General features: G+C 35.1%; 2 protein-coding genes and 1 pseudogene across 4 annotated transcripts; 2 read left to right on the top strand and 1 right to left on the bottom strand.

Moving 5' to 3' along the window:
- On the top strand, positions 1–7,058 carry LOC121241255 (annotated as a pseudogene).
- A 1,028-nt stretch (positions 7,059–8,086) lies between these two features.
- Positions 8,087–11,485, bottom strand: LOC121241201 (haloacid dehalogenase-like hydrolase domain-containing protein Sgpp). Its single transcript, XM_041138879.1, has 6 exons — positions 11,466–11,485; positions 10,468–10,688; positions 9,465–9,588; positions 9,243–9,397; positions 8,492–8,753; positions 8,087–8,387 (listed from the first exon to the last, which is right to left on the bottom strand). Exons 2-6 carry the CDS (start codon positions 10,635–10,637, stop codon positions 8,196–8,198), a joined length of 903 nt encoding a protein of 300 aa, XP_040994813.1. The 5' UTR covers positions 10,638–10,688; positions 11,466–11,485; the 3' UTR covers positions 8,087–8,195.
- Positions 11,302–17,809, top strand: LOC121241200 (nucleolar GTP-binding protein 1). Of its 3 annotated transcripts, none has more exons than XM_041138878.1 (14): positions 11,302–11,462; positions 11,903–12,063; positions 12,589–12,709; positions 12,892–12,956; positions 13,079–13,192; positions 13,632–13,706; positions 14,213–14,251; positions 14,324–14,395; positions 14,775–14,888; positions 15,400–15,471; positions 15,557–15,593; positions 15,717–15,829; positions 16,617–16,820; positions 17,120–17,387. In XM_041138878.1, the coding sequence occupies exons 1-14, from the start codon at positions 11,381–11,383 to the stop codon at positions 17,168–17,170; spliced, it is 1,320 nt and encodes a 439-aa protein (XP_040994812.1). In that variant the 5' UTR covers positions 11,302–11,380; the 3' UTR covers positions 17,171–17,387. The 3 variants fall into 3 exon arrangements, with proteins under 3 accessions (XP_040994812.1, XP_040994809.1, XP_040994810.1); XM_041138875.1 differs by having other exon boundaries at positions 11,305–11,462; positions 17,319–17,809; XM_041138876.1 differs by having other exon boundaries at positions 11,307–11,462; positions 11,930–12,063; positions 17,319–17,809.
- The last annotated feature ends 52 nt before the right edge of the window (positions 17,810–17,861 follow it).

Genomic DNA, 17,861 nt, shown 5'->3' on the forward strand with positions numbered 1-17,861 from the left:
GTTATTATTTTTATTTTATTTTTACTTTTTGACCAGTGTCCTTCAGCTCTCTCGTCGTTCATTACAAGTCAAAAATACTATTCATTTTCTTTTGCTGCTTCTTCTTGTTGCTTCTTCGAGTCGGTTACTGGAATTCTAGGGCTTCTTTCGACCGAAACGCCAGCTTCTCGGTTCCGCGTGTGTGTCTGTGAGAGAGAGATAGATGACTACCATGGAGAGCTTGATCGGGTTGGTCAACCGGATCCAGAGGGCCTGCACCGTTCTTGGTGACTATGGCGGTGGAGACAACTCTTTCTCATCTCTCTGGGAGTCTCTTCCCACTGTCGCCGTCGTTGGTGGCCAGGTTTTTTTTTTCATAAGTTTCTTACTCAACTATCCTTTCTTTTCTTTTCCTGTTTTATAGACTTTCGTTTTTGTTTTAAATTTTAAGAGACTGGGAAGTTTGTAGGATAGATTTTTTCCAGAGAGAAAAGGTGAGGCTTCTTGAGAAAATTCATTTTTCTTTTTAGGAAGGAAAAGTAAAATTTTCAATTGAATTTGGCCTGATTTAGTTCTTGTTTGAAAATGAGAACAGAGTTCTGGAAAATCCTCGGTATTGGAGAGCATCGTTGGGCGTGACTTTCTTCCAAGAGGATCAGGTAAAGCTTTTGGTCTCACTTCGGTTTCTTTTCTATTTCCTGAACAATCGGATGTTTAGGAGGATTGAGCCCGGTCATGACACCCAAATATGGGTGCAGGTGCCACTAGGCTACAAGAACAATGGTGGTTTCACTTGGTTTTGAAAGCTTATTTGTCTACCGGATTTTTCTTAGCGGACTGTAATCATTTGTGGGATTTTTACTTGGATTATTGCAGGGATTGTTACGAGGCGGCCGTTGGTGTTGCAGCTTCACAAGACGGATGACGGATCGCAGGAGTATGCCGAGTTCCTTCATCTCCCTCGGAGGAAATTCACCGATTTTTGTATGCCAAATCTTTTTCCTCACAAACTGGTTACTGGTATTGCATGTCGCTCTGTCGACAAATCTCCATTCTTATTTTGTCAAAAAAAAAAAAAAGTTGTTCCTCTAAATAAACTACAAAAGGTTAATTAACCTTGTTATCTGGTCGTACCTTTTATGCCCTCGGGATAGAAATGATTTTAGAATATTTGAAGGAGGATTTATCATACTATCGGGCTTTGATAGTGGCTTCCTTAACCTTCTTGAGATGTTTTTTGTCATTTGGTCCAATGATTTGTGACCATTCTGGAATACCTTTTTAGGTTGGTTATATTCAATTCTGTTTTAATTCTTGAAATTTAATCTCTTGAAATTGGTTGCATATTCAAGCTTACTATTGCCTTCTGGAAGGAGTAGCATGTGTTGAGGCTTCTCATACTTGACTTTCTATTAGCTATGATGATGCTTGTCGTATAATTTATTTTATTTTTCTCATGACATTTTTTTATTGACGTGACATCTAAGATAAAAGTGATATTGTAACTGATATTTTAGGTTTCTGTGTTTTTGTACAGCCCTGGTTCGCAAGGAAATTCAGGATGAAACTGAGAGAATAACTGGGAAGACGAAGCAGATTTCTCCTGTTCCTATCCATCTCAGTATCTATTCTCCAAATGGTGTGTTACTAATTTTAGTTTTTTGTCAACTTTCTTGCCTTCTTGTTATTTGGGTTAATTTGTTATGATGTCCATGGAGTGCTACTATCAAACTCTATATGTATTTTGTCTGTGCTTTGTGGCAAGTTATGTTATTATGTTGTAATAATGACCAGTGCTTAACATACTTCTTCCAATATGATCTTATTTTATCCTCAAGTTAGCTTATACTGAAAATCTTCGATTACTTATCCCAAAAAAAAGTGATAGTGTAACTCAGAAAATGAAATCAACCTTTTCTTCCGATGCTTAAAAAAGCTGATGCAATATGTACAAACTTATTACAGATTTGATATCAGAATGAAACCTTTTAAAGGGCTTGCTTTGTCTCACATGTTTGCTGTGCTCTTTTTTTTTTTTTTTTTTTTTTTAAGGAAGAAAGAGATAGACAATAAATCAGTTTTACTGAGTGTTGGGGCTATGAGATTGGACATATAACATTTCAAAGATGAATGTTAAGATGTGCAAAGATTTGCATTCATATAAAAGAACTTCTCAGTACATTCTTATGGTTTTTATTGATGAGTCCTTTCAATTAGTCTATTAAGTTTTTTTTTTTTTTTTCCTTTGCCAGATAAGACCTGTGCGTAACTTTTAGTTATTTTAATGTGTTCTCTGCTGGCACTAATTTTTTTTTTCTCCTGATTTCTTGTACTTTGTGATTTCATGTGAGATGGAGTTGGAATAAATAGGATATCACTCTATTCTCTGCATTACAATAATTTTTACCTGACACTTTTGTTTTCCTTGATTGGCAGTTGTCAATTTAACCCTGATTGATCTACCGGGTTTGACAAAAGTTGCTGTTGGTATGTCATGTACCCGATTGAACTTCTGTATAGTGTTATACTATAGTCTATAGCTAAGAGTCTAAGGCCTTCTTTTTTCAGAGGGACAACCTGAAAGTATTGTTCAAGAAATTGAAAGCATGGTTCGATCTTATGTTGAGAAGGTAATTAGACTTTTTCTTCTTAACAAAATGATTCATTTTCGGATAATGCATGATAGAGCATTTCAATTAGGTGAGCTCTATAGTGCTTCACTGCAAACGGTTGCTCTACTTATTTAATTCCTTAGTAAGCCAATATGACGACCTTCTCTTCCCTTTTTCCTCCAATTGAACAAAGTGTGTTTTCTACGCGTGAGAATATGTATGCGCCATATGGAGTTGTAATAATGTGTAGATCTTGGTTCTTGTACGGAGAGCTTCTTGTTTTTCTAATGTTTCAAGAAAAATGTATAGACAAGGGCAAGAAGATAATAATGAGTAAATTCTTGGATAACCTCATCAAAAAGTTGTTAAATGATTTACGACAAACTAATAGTTCTCTTTTATGTGGTTCTCTTTGATATTTTTGTGAGTTGCTTAATAATCTATCCTTTATATTTATCTTCCATGCCCTTTTTCTTTTCCTCTAAGCAAAGCCTTTTTCTATCCTCTATTGTGATCCAATGCCTCTTATTGTCTCCAGTTGAGTTTTGTTTCATATGTTTTCATTTCTGAAAAACATACTTCATATTTTTTCATTTGAAAATTCTAGTGTCTCGCACTCTCTCTGTTTAATTGATGACCATGTACTTTCTGTAGCCCAATTCTATCATATTAGCAATATCTCCAGCCAATCAAGATATTGCGACTTCAGATGCTATCAAACTTGCTAGGGAAGTGGATCCCAGTGGTATGCCCTATATGCTTCTTTTTGCGGATTTTTTTTATGTTTCTCTTTGTTTGGCCTGCCCTTATGAGTCCCTGTGTGTAAATTGTACAGGTGACCGGACATTTGGTGTTTTGACAAAGCTAGATTTGATGGACAAAGGAACCGATGCATTGGATGTAAGTTGTCTGTGTGTGTTTGCATGCTTGAAGTCACCCATATTTTGAATGATGGTTTAAGATCAGGTTTAGCTTAGGATTTAATTGGTATTATCATTTCATTGAGCTGAATTGCGATCAACATAGAATAGTTTTGAAGCATTTATTTTTCTATTGATAATTGGTACTTAGAACTTTTTTTTTACACCTCCTTTTGGTACGTCCTTTACATTTTTGGTTCTCATAAATAATAAAAGACAATAAATGTCTGAAAATCTTTACATGCTTTGCCTTTTAAATATTTCTTATTCCATTAGGTTCTTGAAGGAAGATCTTATCGACTGCAAAATCCTTGGGTTGGAATTGTGAACCGGTCACAAGCTGACATTAATAAAAATGTTGACATGATAGTTGCAAGGCGTAAGGAGCGTGAGTACTTTGCATCCAGTCCAGACTATGGGCACTTATCCAGTAAAATGGGCTCGGAGTATCTTGCAAAACTTCTTTCGAAGGTTTTATTTTGTGTAGCTTCATTGTATATTAAGGCGATCTTTTCAAAAGGATTTCATACTGACATGGTGGTATTTTTTTAGCATTTGGAGTCTGTAATTAGGGCTCGCATTCCAAGTATAACGTCTTTGATAAACAAAAGCATTGATGAACTTGAGTCGGAGATGGATCATCTTGGTAGACCTATTGCCGTTGATGCTGGGGTGAGTGGCTTGGAGCTGTTGTAACTTTTTGTAAACAAGATGCTGTGTTTGCTTCGCTTAACTGAAATTTGATGTTTTAGGCTCAACTGTACACTGTCTTGGAACTTTGTCGAGCATTCGAACGGATTTTCAAGGAGCATTTGGATGGAGGGTAAAACATTTATTGGTTTTGGAATTCTGATTTTTGTGAAAGTAATTTCTGTGAAACCCAAAATCTTAATAGTTTTCCTCTCTGACATAGTCAATTGCAGCAGATGTTATCATGTATCATTGAGCTTATTTTGTACGCTGAACTCTCTTGAGAGATAGTATAGTCAATAGTGTAATAATTTGAACATATTCTTCATTCTCGCTAAAGGTGCCAAAAGGCTGACCTTTCTTGGGAGAAGTTCCATGTGCATATTACAAGTCCAATGTGGGTGGCATCAATATAGTCTGTTCATGCTGGTGGCTGGAGCATGTTACCGTTAACCCAACTATAATGTGATAAATATTTCTCTTTTTCTGCTTTTCACGCTAGTTTTTTTTACGATCGACACATTAAAAATTGGAGTTCAATGAGAAACAACTTGAGTAATAGAGGTTTCAACATTGGAGTTGCATTTGACTTCTTTTGAGTGTTAAGCCTTGTGAATAATTTGGGCTCTGGTTGGGTGGTTTTCCATGCAACCATAAGCTGTCTGAAGCAAGATTTTTGTTTGCCCTGATCATTGGTTTTGTAGTTGAGCTGTTTCTGTATCAAGTAAACTGCGAAGTATACTGTTTTGCAGATGCATAATTAGCATTCTTGTGATGTATTTAGGGCTCTTTGATGGAATCTGGTGCATTAGTGCTGGTATGATCGCTTATTTACCTATCAAAAAAAAAAAAAAAGAATTTAGGGCTCTTTGACACTTGGAATATTTCATAATATCTGTGAATAGTAGTGAAATGGTTTGTGAATAATAGTAAAATTGTTTGAATTAATATGTTTTATTGGGTTTTGGGAAGGGAAAGAGAGTTGAATAAAAATATTATAAAGTTAAAAAATTGTTTGAATATTATTTTTGTTTTGAAATTTGAAAATTTTGTATTGTTTTTTGTGTTTTGTTTGGAAGTTTAGGAAAGTTGTATTGAGTTTTGTGTTTGGATAATGTTAGGTAATGATTAGATGAAAAAGTTGAAGATTTGAAATTGAAAATTGTTTTGTGTTTGAGTGATGTTTGGGAAAGAAATATCTCAAAATATATGAGAATGTCTGAGAATACCTTATTACAAAAACGAGGCGTTAATCTGTTACTCGATGTTAACTGGACTGAATTTGATGTTTTTTCAAACGACGTCCTTTTTTTTTCACAGTTTTATCTGCATCAGCTAGATCTGCTCTCTTAATCGTGATTGCTTCCCGATGATATAATTTTTTCTTGTCTTTGGTTTTTTTTCCAAATTCAGGCGGCCTGGAGGTGATCGGATTTATGGAGTCTTTGACAACCAGCTTCCTGCTGCTCTGAGGAAGCTTCCATTTGACAGGCACCTTTCTCTGCAGAATGTAAAGAAAGTGGTTTCAGAAGCAGATGGTTATCAGCCACACTTGATTGCCCTGAGCAAGGTTACCGCCGCCTAATTGAGGGGCTCTTAATTATTTTAGAGGCCCATCTGAAGCTTCTGTGGATGCTGTAAGTCATACTATTCATACTTGCTGGTAATGTAGGTATCTTCTGGAATGCATCTCCAATTTTGCAGTAATTTATCAAAATCTGATGTGGATACTTTTCACCGTTGACTGACCTGTTAATTAATGTAGGTTCACTTTGTTTTGAAAGAACTTGTGAGGAAGTCACTAGGAGAAACTCAGGTGAAATTCTGGGAAATTACTGGAATCATTTACTTTAACGCGAGCACTGGTATTGTTTGATGAGGAAGAGGATTTATATTGATGTTTGTGACTATATAGGAGTTGAAACGCTTTCCAACTCTGCAAGCTGAAATAGCTGCTGCTGCTAATGAGGCCCTGGAAAGGTTTCGTGAAGATGGTAGGAAGACAGTTGTTCGATTGGTGGATATGGAATCTTCATATTTGACCGTGGATTTCTTTAGAAGACTCCCCCAGGAAGTGGAAAAGGGAGGAAACCCAGCTGCCTCAACTACGGACCGGTACGCAGAGGGGCACTTTAGGAGGATAGGCTCAAATGTGTCCTCTTATGTGGGCATGGTGTCAGAGACGCTTAAGAACACAATTCCCAAGGCTGTAGTATATTGTCAAGTCAGAGAGGCTAAACAGTCATTGCTAAATCACTTCTACATACAAATTGGGAAGAAAGAGGTACTCTCTCTCTCTCTCTCTCTCTCTCAAACACACGTGATCCTTTTATCTTAAAGGCCATCTAAAATAGTAATTGATATGTTAGATGTTAGCTTGGGGGGTCATTGATGCATCATATTACACCCATGTCTCCGTTTTCTTCTGAACTTGCCATTAGATTGTGGTGGAAAATGGAATCACGTTAAAGGATTGTTCTTATCAATGATCTGAGATTTATATTGAGTAATGTAGACTAGTAAACCTCTGTTACTCCGGGTATTATTTCAGGGTAAGCAGCTTTTGCAATTGTTGGACGAAGACCCTGCGTTGATGGAGAGGAGGCAACAGTGTGCAAAAAGGCTTGAATTATACAAGGCAGCAAGGGACGAGATTGATTCTGTATCATGGGCTCGCTAAGATGGAATTCTTTTTGGAGATAGATGCCTTGTATTATAGCAAGTGATATAGAGGATGAAATTCTTACTGAATTTGTGGAATTCTTGGATAGCTCGGGTTTCCTCTCAATATTTATTATTTCGTGTAATAATTTTACTTTTCACTCTATTCTTGTATTGGAAACACGATTATTGTGTTGCTTTCGTGTAATATATTGGATTGGTATAGCTTAGTTTCTTTTAAGCTGTCTTATTTCCTCTCTTTTTTTCCCCTCTTTCATCTCTGAATTTTTATAGTCTACCAATGACTATAGGTAATTTTATCCAACTTGGGCCCCAATGCAATGCGTTATGAATCAATTCCAATCATCCTTTAGGTGGTTTGTTTTGGTTCTCTTGCATTCTCTGCCATGTTGACTGCCGATCCATCAAAGTATTTTCTTGCATGCACTGAATCTCAAAGGTACTTTCCTCTATAATAATCTTTATATTTTCAGTTATTTTCCAAATGCTATATTTGGGAATGTCATGTTTTGAGTTGAGCTCTAATTCGGTGTTTGTTTTGGCTTCTGTTACAAAGAAAATAAGACCTGCTATCCACTAGTCTCGCTATAATGTCTGAGCATTGGCATTGCTTTATTAAAAATTTAAAAGCCAATGCATCTTTAAAATTTGAAGAAATGTAGATCTTTTATCTACATGACTTAATCAAAATGCAAAAGTTCAAACTTTGAGCTACATTAATTTTAAGTACATCTTCAATTCTTCATTGAAGATGTAGTTTTTATCATCAAAATTAATATTTTATTATAAAAACTAAAACAAACTTTTTTCCTAAGTAAATGGTGAACAGTAATAATCCAAATAAATTCGTATAGGGTTATAGCTACAGTAATTTTTATTTGTTATAATAAAATAAAATAATATTATTAGATCCTCCCATCTAATTTCAGGCCAGCAAAAAAGTTTCCAATACTATCTTCCGTTTAATCTTTGATTATTAATCGTTAGACTTTCTTTGAATAGTGTAATTGCAAAATATATGAAAAAAAAATTGAAAATATTATTATTAAAAAAATAATATTATATTATTATTTTGATGAATTTAATGACTAATTCAATGTGGGGTTATGAATATGGATGTTTTGGAATTATGGAAAATATATACTTTTCATCAAATTTTGAAGATGGCTTTGATGAAGCCAATGCCAATGGAGTGCCTCAACTAGTAAATTGAATCATTGAATAAATACAAATCTGCTGTAAAATGCCACTTATTTCACAATGTACAAGCTTTTCCCTCTGGACTATTAAATTTAAGACGGGCCATGCAGTTTCAAGTTGCTACTTCTGTCACTTCTTCCTTCTTCTCCAACTCTTCCAATGCTGTCCACAACTTCTGCTCATCAAAATCTTTGATAACGAAAGAGGTTCCCGCTTCCGTCAATAAATTCTCAGGGTTTCTTAAACCCATGCCCACTACCGGCATTCCGGCTGCCACCCCGGCTTTCACGCCAGAAATAGAGTCCTTTATGAGCCAAAACCAAAAGACAGAATAAGTCAGGTGTCAATGTCTATGACTATCTATTTTATGCTGGTGTTCATACAGAGCACAAAATATTGAAGCCAAACCTCGAACACAAAAGCATGCTTATTTGACACTTCAAGTACTCGGAGAGCCTTCAAGTAGGGGTCAGGGAACGGTTTCTGCTGTTCACATTCATTTCCAATCACAAGAACTTCAAAAAAATCTGACAGCCCTAAAATTGAGATTAAGAGCTCTGCATTTGGTCTTGGCGCATTTGTCACTGCAGCTCGTTTCAACCCATGTTCATCAATCCATTTGCACAACTTTTGCAAACCCTTAACTGGTTTTAGCTGTTCAGACGCCAACCTGTATTATTTTTTTCACACAATAAATCAGATTCAAGATGGCATAATCTAAGACAAACAAATAACAATATCCAGGGTCCTGGGCAAGTACTTTCCGGTTTGTAAAAAGCATATACAGTTTTAACAAATGCAAACCGTCAAGAAGCTCAAACACTTGAGGTTTGAATAGTAATGTCTCATCCTCATTGTACTATAGCCAAAAAAATTTTGAGATCTTAAATTTTGGGCCATGTCCTACAGACTAATAAAGGTGGTAACATGGTTCCAGACAAGACCCTCACTTGATAGTGGTACAACTCAACACATCATTTCAAAGTATTATGGGTACCAACTTGGAAGGCTGTGCTAGAAACATACAGGAATTCAATTCTACCCAGCACCAACATTTAAGCTACTGACTCCATTCTAACTGCATCATATACAAGGTTCCCCTCTGACCTGTTGTCCGTATTAAGACTCATGCATGTCGTATACAGTTGCATTAAGTTACCTCCGAAACATGTCTTCCTTATCATCCATAAATTTCCGTGCTCTTTGGAGATCCCAATCAGGAAAGAGGGCATGACATAGATTTTCATTGTGCATGCCACTGATATTATTACTAAAGAATTCCTCAGTAATGGGGACTCCACCATTGAAACCTACCTGTGGAGCACTTGCATTTCAGCTGGCTTCATAAGATATGACTAAACATGATATCGTAAAGGAATACCTCTTGAAGCATTTCACGGAAGGCATAGTAATGTAGAGGGTCTGAATCACAGAGTGTTCCATCAATATCAAACAGAATTGCTTGAAGAGGAGTGAGACAAGCGAGAGAGTATTTTCTGCTATCCCTGAATGTAACAAGAGAATTCAAACACTAATAGAAGAAATCATAATGATAAACAAGTACTTTCATTTTTTCTTTCTAGTTTATTTATTTTTTGATTTCATGCAAGTTGCAAATGAAATAGATGATGAATATAGGTAAATAAATATATAGAGAAGTATATGTGTTTGTAATGTATATATGAAAGCAAAGTTGGTCTCCTGATTGTTTTCAGTCTAGTAACTGCAAGATTATTAACGTACACAAGGCATAATCATCATGCACAAATCTTGTTTCAAAAATGAAATGATTCTCAAAACTCCCGAATGTACTTTAATTCCCTTTACACAAAATTGAAAAATATGAAGTCTGTTTGGATGTTGAGGAAGAGGAAGAAAGAAAGAAGAAAAAAGGGCATGCCTTTTCAATTTACAGCAGGCCTTGCAACTAAAAATTGAAACATTTTCTTTTCTTTTCACCCTTCCACGGGCGTAAGGAAGAGAGGCCGAAGTTGACATTAGAAAGGTTGAGCTAAGTTTAGGAATTTCCCTTCAATTGCGTTGAATCAACTACTTTGTAATTATTAGGTTGAACAAAGTTGAGGTACATATTAATTGCAATGTATCCAACAATGCAAGTTCATGCATTTTTTCTTATAAAAAAAAATTATCAATAAGCAATGAAAATATTCTCCTTGTAGGATGATGATGAGCACCCAGAGTCAGACAAAAGGTGCATCAAAATGTGATTCCAACACGAATTGGACCCAAGACACTCCTTAGAACGAAAATGCAGATTGAAAAATGGATAACGTACACTTCGATAATAGCGATTAAAACTAAAATCCAAAAGGGGAAGCAAAGAATAAAACAAATAATCTAAAATGGAACGAAAAAAATTATACCTTTCTGTTGGGTAAGGACTTGATGAACTGGACATTCGAGGAATGGAGATAGTCGCCAAGTCACACCGATTTTGTGTATAAATTGCAGTTTTCTGCAGATGGGCTCTGGTTAAGTGGTCAGAAAAGAGGAGGTGATGATGAGGAAGCTGAAGAGAAGCAAGAGATAGCATAGTATTATTGGATATGGCAGTTGGAGAGAGTCGGAGAGAATATGCCAATCTATCTCTCTCTCTCACACAAACACTCTGATCTCTCCTGTTTTATGGGGTTGTCCTTGCACTGCCTGTGTTTTTCTGTCAAAATATATAATAATAATAATAATAATAATAATAATAATAATAATAAATTTTTGACTCCTTATAATTTTAACTTTGATTATTATGATTTTGTAATTTCTTCAAATTGCTATGATTTTGGGTAAAAAAATATACAAAAATTAGAATAACTTTTAAATTTAAAATAATTACATTTCTCACAAAATTTTATCTACTTCTAATTTTTATAAAAGTAGTGATACATGTATTTCTAAGATTTATTTTATTAATTTTTTTTTTAAATTTAAATTTTAAAAATCAAATTTCATAATTATCAACAAATTAATAACTAACATGTGTAAAACTAAATTTTTTTATAAATTTTTCTTAAATATATTTATCATTTTCCGTTTCATAAATATCAATAAAAGAACTTCTCAAAAAATTTGTATTCAAATAATTTATAGTCTTTACTATCTACTTTTACAAAATCTAATAAAAACAGGTCTCAAAATAATAATTCAAAAGTTAAGATTATATCTGTTTCGTGACTTTGTCCGTCCCAACGGCATAAATAAATAGATAATAAAACCCCAAAAGTGGCTAAAGAGCTAAAACCCACCAACGATACGCCCCCTTCTCCCCTGCAGAATTAAAAGATGAGCAGGGCTTCCAATCTCTTCCAACTATGCCAGATTCCTTCCACCAATCTGCTTCTTAGAAGCTCCAAGTTCCCCAGAGGTTCTCTCTCTCTCTCTCTCTCTCTCTCTCAAGCATTGTTTTTAAAAGCAATTCTCTTTTATGTTATTTTCAATCTTATGAATGCTCTAAAAACTTTCTTTCTTGCTTATATTGATGTCGTTTTAAGCCAAATACCCATTTGTATTGGTTTCAATATATTATCTTTACCGATAATTTTTAAGCTTCCTTTTTGGTTGGAAAGAAAGAGTGAGCAAAAGATTTATGAATTAGTCGTAAAGCTCGACACTTTTGTTTTCTGTTGGAGAAACATGTTGGAAGAAGACCAACGCCAATTATGCTCAAATTCTTTGTGCTATGATTTCTATTTTGTTTTTAATACTTTTAGTTGTTTGCTTGTTTTTTAAAACTAATTTCTGAAATGTAGTTCTAGTTGGCATGAAAATTTGTTTTAGTTTTACGTTAAATGATTTTATTCTCAGCTGCGAATAAATTGCTTTGGAACACAGGTTTGAATGTCATACCTGTTCGGAAACTTTATCCAACTCTGTGCTTCTGTAAAACCGTGCAAACTACCACGTATGAAGTTGTCAATGGAAGCTATGTACCCTCTACACAAACTAAGCAAGAAAAGGAAATGAAGGTATTTCTCCATGTAATTCTCGTTTATCTGGTTTCACGAACATATCAGAAAAAAGAGAATGAGGGTTAATAAATGATCATTTTTTATATTCATGTAGCTTCTATATCTATCTTTTGGCTTGAAGTTTTAGTTACCAGTTCTCATATGACATTAAAACTTATGTATTTGGTATGTCCAAAAAAGTTTATCTTTGATAAAAAGAGGCATTGCCCGAGTACACAGGGAGTATACTCAAGAACACCTAACAAGATAAAAAAGAAAAAGGCAAGAAATCCTAATTACTAGAAATAGAAAAAAATTATGGATTTTTTTATAAGTGAAAAACAAAAATGATTGTCAAATATTATTTTGTTGTGAACTTCTAGAATATTTGAAGCAAGCTAATATGACCTGGTTAAAGTTATTTTTCCACTCCACGATTTAATTTTCAGCTTTCTCTATGCTTTTATTGTGGTTATCTTTTTCATTAAGTAGGAAAAGAATTAATGGTGGTTTTGTTTTCAATTTCCAATGACCTAATTTTAGGACAAGTCATCAGCAAAACTTGATACAGTTGGTGCATTTCAAAAGCTGCCCATGGTGATGCCATCTGTTGATATACTTCATTCAGCACTGAGGAAGGCAAAAAGGGTTTTACCAACAAAGGGTACATGTTAGGCAGCAGTGTGTTTTTGGGTCATCATTACCATTAAAATTTTTGGTTACCGATAAAAAGTGTGTTTTTGCTTCATCACTGACAGATCTGGTTTTACTTGATATTCTTAAATAGGTGGATGTTGGTTTCCAAAACTTGCTGCAAACCTTGATATTTAGTTCGTTATTTTGTAGGGATTGCCAATATTGCAAAGCGAGAGAGAAATAGAGGTGCAAAACAACTTGATGCACTGATGAAAGTTTGTCCTTAACTTCATGTCTGTCATGTTATTATCTAGTACAAAATCATTTATTGTTTCATCTTTTCTACGCAGGGAAACTGTTCAACACTGACATCATAACTTCCTGTTTGCATCTTCAGGAATTGGTTGTTCCCTTGAGGACATATCTGGAGAGTTTTCCAAAGAAGAAATATCTTCACCCTTATGAACGATCTCTTATTGAATTAACACTTGGTGATGGGAATTATGAAGAGGTAATAGTTACCAACTAGTAGTCAACATTTTATGCACGAAATATTCTGTGTCTTAGTGGGGTTTTTCTGTGTTATGAAATAATTGGTCATACTTATGTTGACTACAAACTTTGGCTAGTATGATCCTTACAATTTTACTGAGCCTGTAACATGTCCAGTATCATCTCATCTTCTTTTTTCTTCTTCTTCTTCCCTTTTTACTTTTTTGGCTGGTTGGTTTTAGAGAGAAGAAGTTTTATCATTTTGCGTGAAACTCTGATCAGCACTCTTGACTGTTTTGCATTGCAAGAGAATTTAATTTCATGATTGAGTTTTGTTTTCACCACTAGAGATATTGTGGCTGTTCATTACTAATATTGAAAATAACATACACTTTATTGTGATGGTTTATATTTCCTTTATAAATCTTCTGACTGTGGATTTACTCGTGGTTTGATAGGTGTTGGGAAATGTTGATGCTCTGAGGAAGAAGGTGGTATCTGTCGGAAAGGAACATGCTTCTTTCTGTGCCAAGGTTTGAATCTTGGCTCAAGTTTAAGTGCTGCTGTGTCACTTGTGTGGTCAAATATGGGGACTAATGATGTCAGATGAAATCTTAAGCTTTGTCCAAGCCACGTTGGAACCTATTAACTTATATTCGGACTTGCTATTGGAAAACTTTTTTCATTAACCTTCCCGGATAATTTAGGGAATCCCATATTATTCCTAAATTGCTGTCATCCTGCATATTGTCCATGTAGATTTACCAACATGCTTCAGATGATAGATTCTTATGTGCTTTCGAGAACATATGCCTTTGGATGATTTTGAAGCAAATAATAAGAAGAAGAATAAATTAATTAATTAATTAAACTGAGTTATTAAGGGGTCGGACTAACACGGTTGACAAGTTTTTACTTAAGAAAAACCCAGCCATCAAACTGTTAGATTTGGTATTGTGGTTGTCAAACTAGAGTTCTGGTATGAAAGAAGGCAGGGGTTGTTGTCTGTTAACATTATTCTGCCATTTGAACTGTGCAGTCCTTAACGAAGCGTGAAGCTGAGGAAAGACTAAGTGAGGTGCGCTTTTTTCTTTGTTGAGAATATATTTTACATTCACACAATCTAAGATTCATTTGGTCCTGTCTGCAGGGTGTGAAGAAAATTGAAGAGGTGTTCAACCATGAAGCTGAAGCTGTCAATGATTTGTTACATATTGCCAAGGTATTCTTCCTTTTTATGCAAGACGCTTCGATCGAAGATAAATCTATTTGAAACTATGCCACCACATACTTTGTTCCGCTCATAAATCAGAAGGAAACATTACACAATTATAAATTATTATGTTGCAACTCTAGGTTAAATGTTGATCTCTATAGAAGTGTAATCATTTCATCTCGGTTAATTATTTGAAAAGCATGTACACGTAAGTTGGGCTTTATTTTTTTTGGAATTTGGAATCTGAATTTACTTATGAAACTTTGACAGGAATCACTTTACATTTTTGGGCCAGATTGAGCATGAATTATCTCTGTTTGGCAAATTGCATCATATTTAATTGTTTTCTAACGGTTTCTTTTATTATAATCTTTAACATTTGCAGACTTTACGGGCAATGCCAGTTGTTGATTTGGAAACACCAACTCTCTGTCTTGTTGGAGCTCCTAATGTGGGCAAGTCATCTTTGGTCCGCACTCTCTCTACAGGGAAGCCAGAGGTACTTGAATACTGATTGATGATTATATGTGCTTTTCTATGGATCTGTTTATACAGATTGAAGTTATACTGATGCTGTAAATGAGGGTGTTATTTATTTATTTTTTTTTGATAGGTAGTAAATGAGGGGTGTTATTAAGCCAAGTTAAAGCAATCTTTTTTTATATAAGTAAAACTATATAAGTAAAACATAAATGTTAATCAGAAAAAAATTAATTAAAACACGCACGCCCAGTGGGACTTGGCCAAGTTAAAGCAATGTGAAAATAGGATAATGATGCCTTATTGTTTAATTAGTTTTATTACCTACACAACAGCAAAAATAAATGCACTATGAATGCTTGTCAATACATTAATCATCAATGCCTATATGTTTTCATTTAAGAACTCTAGTCCTAATTTTGTATTTAAACTCACAGGTTAATTAGGATTGGAGACCAAAAAAAAAAAATTATCCTTTTCTGGCTGCTAACCGTTATCTTTTCAACCCTACTCTTCCCTTCTGTTCTTAGGTTTGCAACTACCCTTTTACGACAAGAGGAATACTAATGGGTCATATAGTTCTGAACTACCAGACTTTTCAGGTCAATCACTCAATCTTAAGATGTGGAGTGCTATTTTTATTTAAGATTTATTCAATTCTAGTTACAACTGGAAAATTAACCACAGGTGACAGACACTCCTGGCTTACTGAAGAGATCTGATGGTAAGACACTATCCTTAATTATAACTCCCAGCTTGGATTACCTGACAGGAATATAATCACTTATAGAACACCATTATTGTTGTCTGTTTACACATTTCATCTTTTTCTTTCCTTGTTCTGCAGAGGACAGGAATAATTTGGAAAAGTTGACACTTGCTGTCCTATCACATTTGCCTACCGCAATATTATATGTTCATGACCTCTCTGGAGAGTGTGGGACCTCACCTTCTGATCAGGTATTGTGTTTTTGTAGTCCTGTTGGTTGTAAAGGTAAAGACAAGACGGTAGGCAACCTCTATGGCACTGGGTGAAGTTAAATTGCATAAAATGTTACTTTGTAGTCAGGTTTTTATTTCACATGCTTGGGAAGCAAAGCTATATTTGATTGCAATTTTGTATGGAGTTGGAATGCTTGAAGCAAACACTGAGCATAAGTGCTTTGATCAACCATTATGGCTGTGATTTTGGTCAATAGTTGGTTTTCAATTCTGAGTCTCAAATGCACATGCACTAAGAGGGAATTTTGACATCTCATTTGCCCCTGTTACATGGCTCACGTTATAACACAAAGGCATGCCCTACTACAGTGCTATGAGTGGCGAATCATTCTTTTTTTTTTCCTCTTCTTTTTTTTTTTTTTTTTTTTTTTTTTTTTTTTAATGTCGGGGAACCTCTCCAATGCAAAGCCGTTTGGACCCAACCCTGCAGAGTAAACCCCAGTCCCGTGCATCGCACCCTTGAAAGTTTCCCTACTATAGTGCTATAAGTTTATTTGCAGGATGTGTGGGGAAATAAATGAACACTTACAATTAAGTGATGGTGAATGGAATGGCTGTTGGTTTCAATTTCTCTTTTCTTTTCCAATGGATTTTCAATTACCCGAGGAAGAGATTGCCTTGTTTGTTAGAGAGAGAGAAATTCATTTTAACCTCTCTGAAATCCACTCACTTAGAGAGTGCTGCATTTAAGATTTTTCTTTATCGCTTAATGACATACTTTGTGTTATTGCCGATGGGTTTGTAGTTTCTCATATACAAAGAAATAAAGGAAAGGTTCAGTGACCATCTGTGGGTCGATGTTGTGTCCAAATGTGATCTGTTGCAAAAGTCTCCCGTGGTCTTCATCACAGAGGATAGTCCTGATCATGTAGAGCTGGCAAGGTACCGGAAAATGGGACCTAATGGAGCTATGCACGTATCTATAAAGAGCGAAGCAGGGCTTGCTGAGGTAACTATCTTACGAAAATCTTTTTTGATAAGTAACTATCTAATGAAAATTTAGGTCTTCAATATAGCCTTCATTGTGTGCTTTTCTTGATTTTTTTTTATGTTTCAACTAAAATTTTTCCACATTCTCATTTCGTGAAAAGGAAGCTTAATTGCCTTTAGTATAGGTGGTGTAACAATGTAATCATAACACCTTCTGTTTCTTAGATTTCGTTTCTCCCTTCAAAGGTATTATGAATTATGGAGAAAATTTTGGACCTATAATGTTGCGACTCGCTTTTGCCTTTTTGTGGTGGATAGGTGGTTGAGAAGGCTATAATTTTGAATACCTTCATTACTATACACGCGTAACCCGACTTTTTTTACACCTGAATGCTGGTTAGTTGATGCTTATAAATTTCTAGAATCATTCACTCCAAAACCTTCCTGTTCTAAAATTCTTCCAACATTTTGGTTTCCAGATTTGCCTTGTGACTTTTCTAGAGAATTTTCTCTGCAGCTGAAGGTTAGAGTGCACGAGCTGCTAACTTCGCAGATGGCCAAGATCAGAAGTCAGAATAGCAACCAAGAAAATCAAGTTTTTACCTAAGGTTGAACTCTTAGGGAATGCCCAAATTGCGGTAGAATTGCGTTCAAAGTAGCTGACTCTCAAAATTTTGACAATTCCCATGGAGAAGAACAAGCAGCAGAACAAGCTCAAGATGGTAGAATCCAGGTTCTCACCACTACCAAAAACTGCAGCTTTAAATTATCCCAGCCCACATGTGATGAGGATTGCTCACTTAGCCTAGTTGATCAGGGAATGGACTTAGGCTACAATATTATTTATTTTGGAAACTTTTCTTTGTAATTGGTGTATACAAAGTGTATATACATATGCATTTATTCCCATTTTGGTGTTGAAAATTTTGGCAGTTCTTTTTGTTCGAAAATGCCGGTGAGTTGTACAGTTCCAAACACTTTAAAATGAACTTTCAGAACTTGTGATTGTCTTAGCTTTTGTTCAACTGTTGTGATTGTTCAACAACTGTTTGTTTGCATT

This window comes from Juglans microcarpa x Juglans regia, chromosome 7S (assembly GCF_004785595.1).
Source record: "Juglans microcarpa x Juglans regia isolate MS1-56 chromosome 7S, Jm3101_v1.0, whole genome shotgun sequence".
NCBI lineage: Eukaryota > Viridiplantae > Streptophyta > Magnoliopsida > Fagales > Juglandaceae > Juglans > Juglans microcarpa x Juglans regia.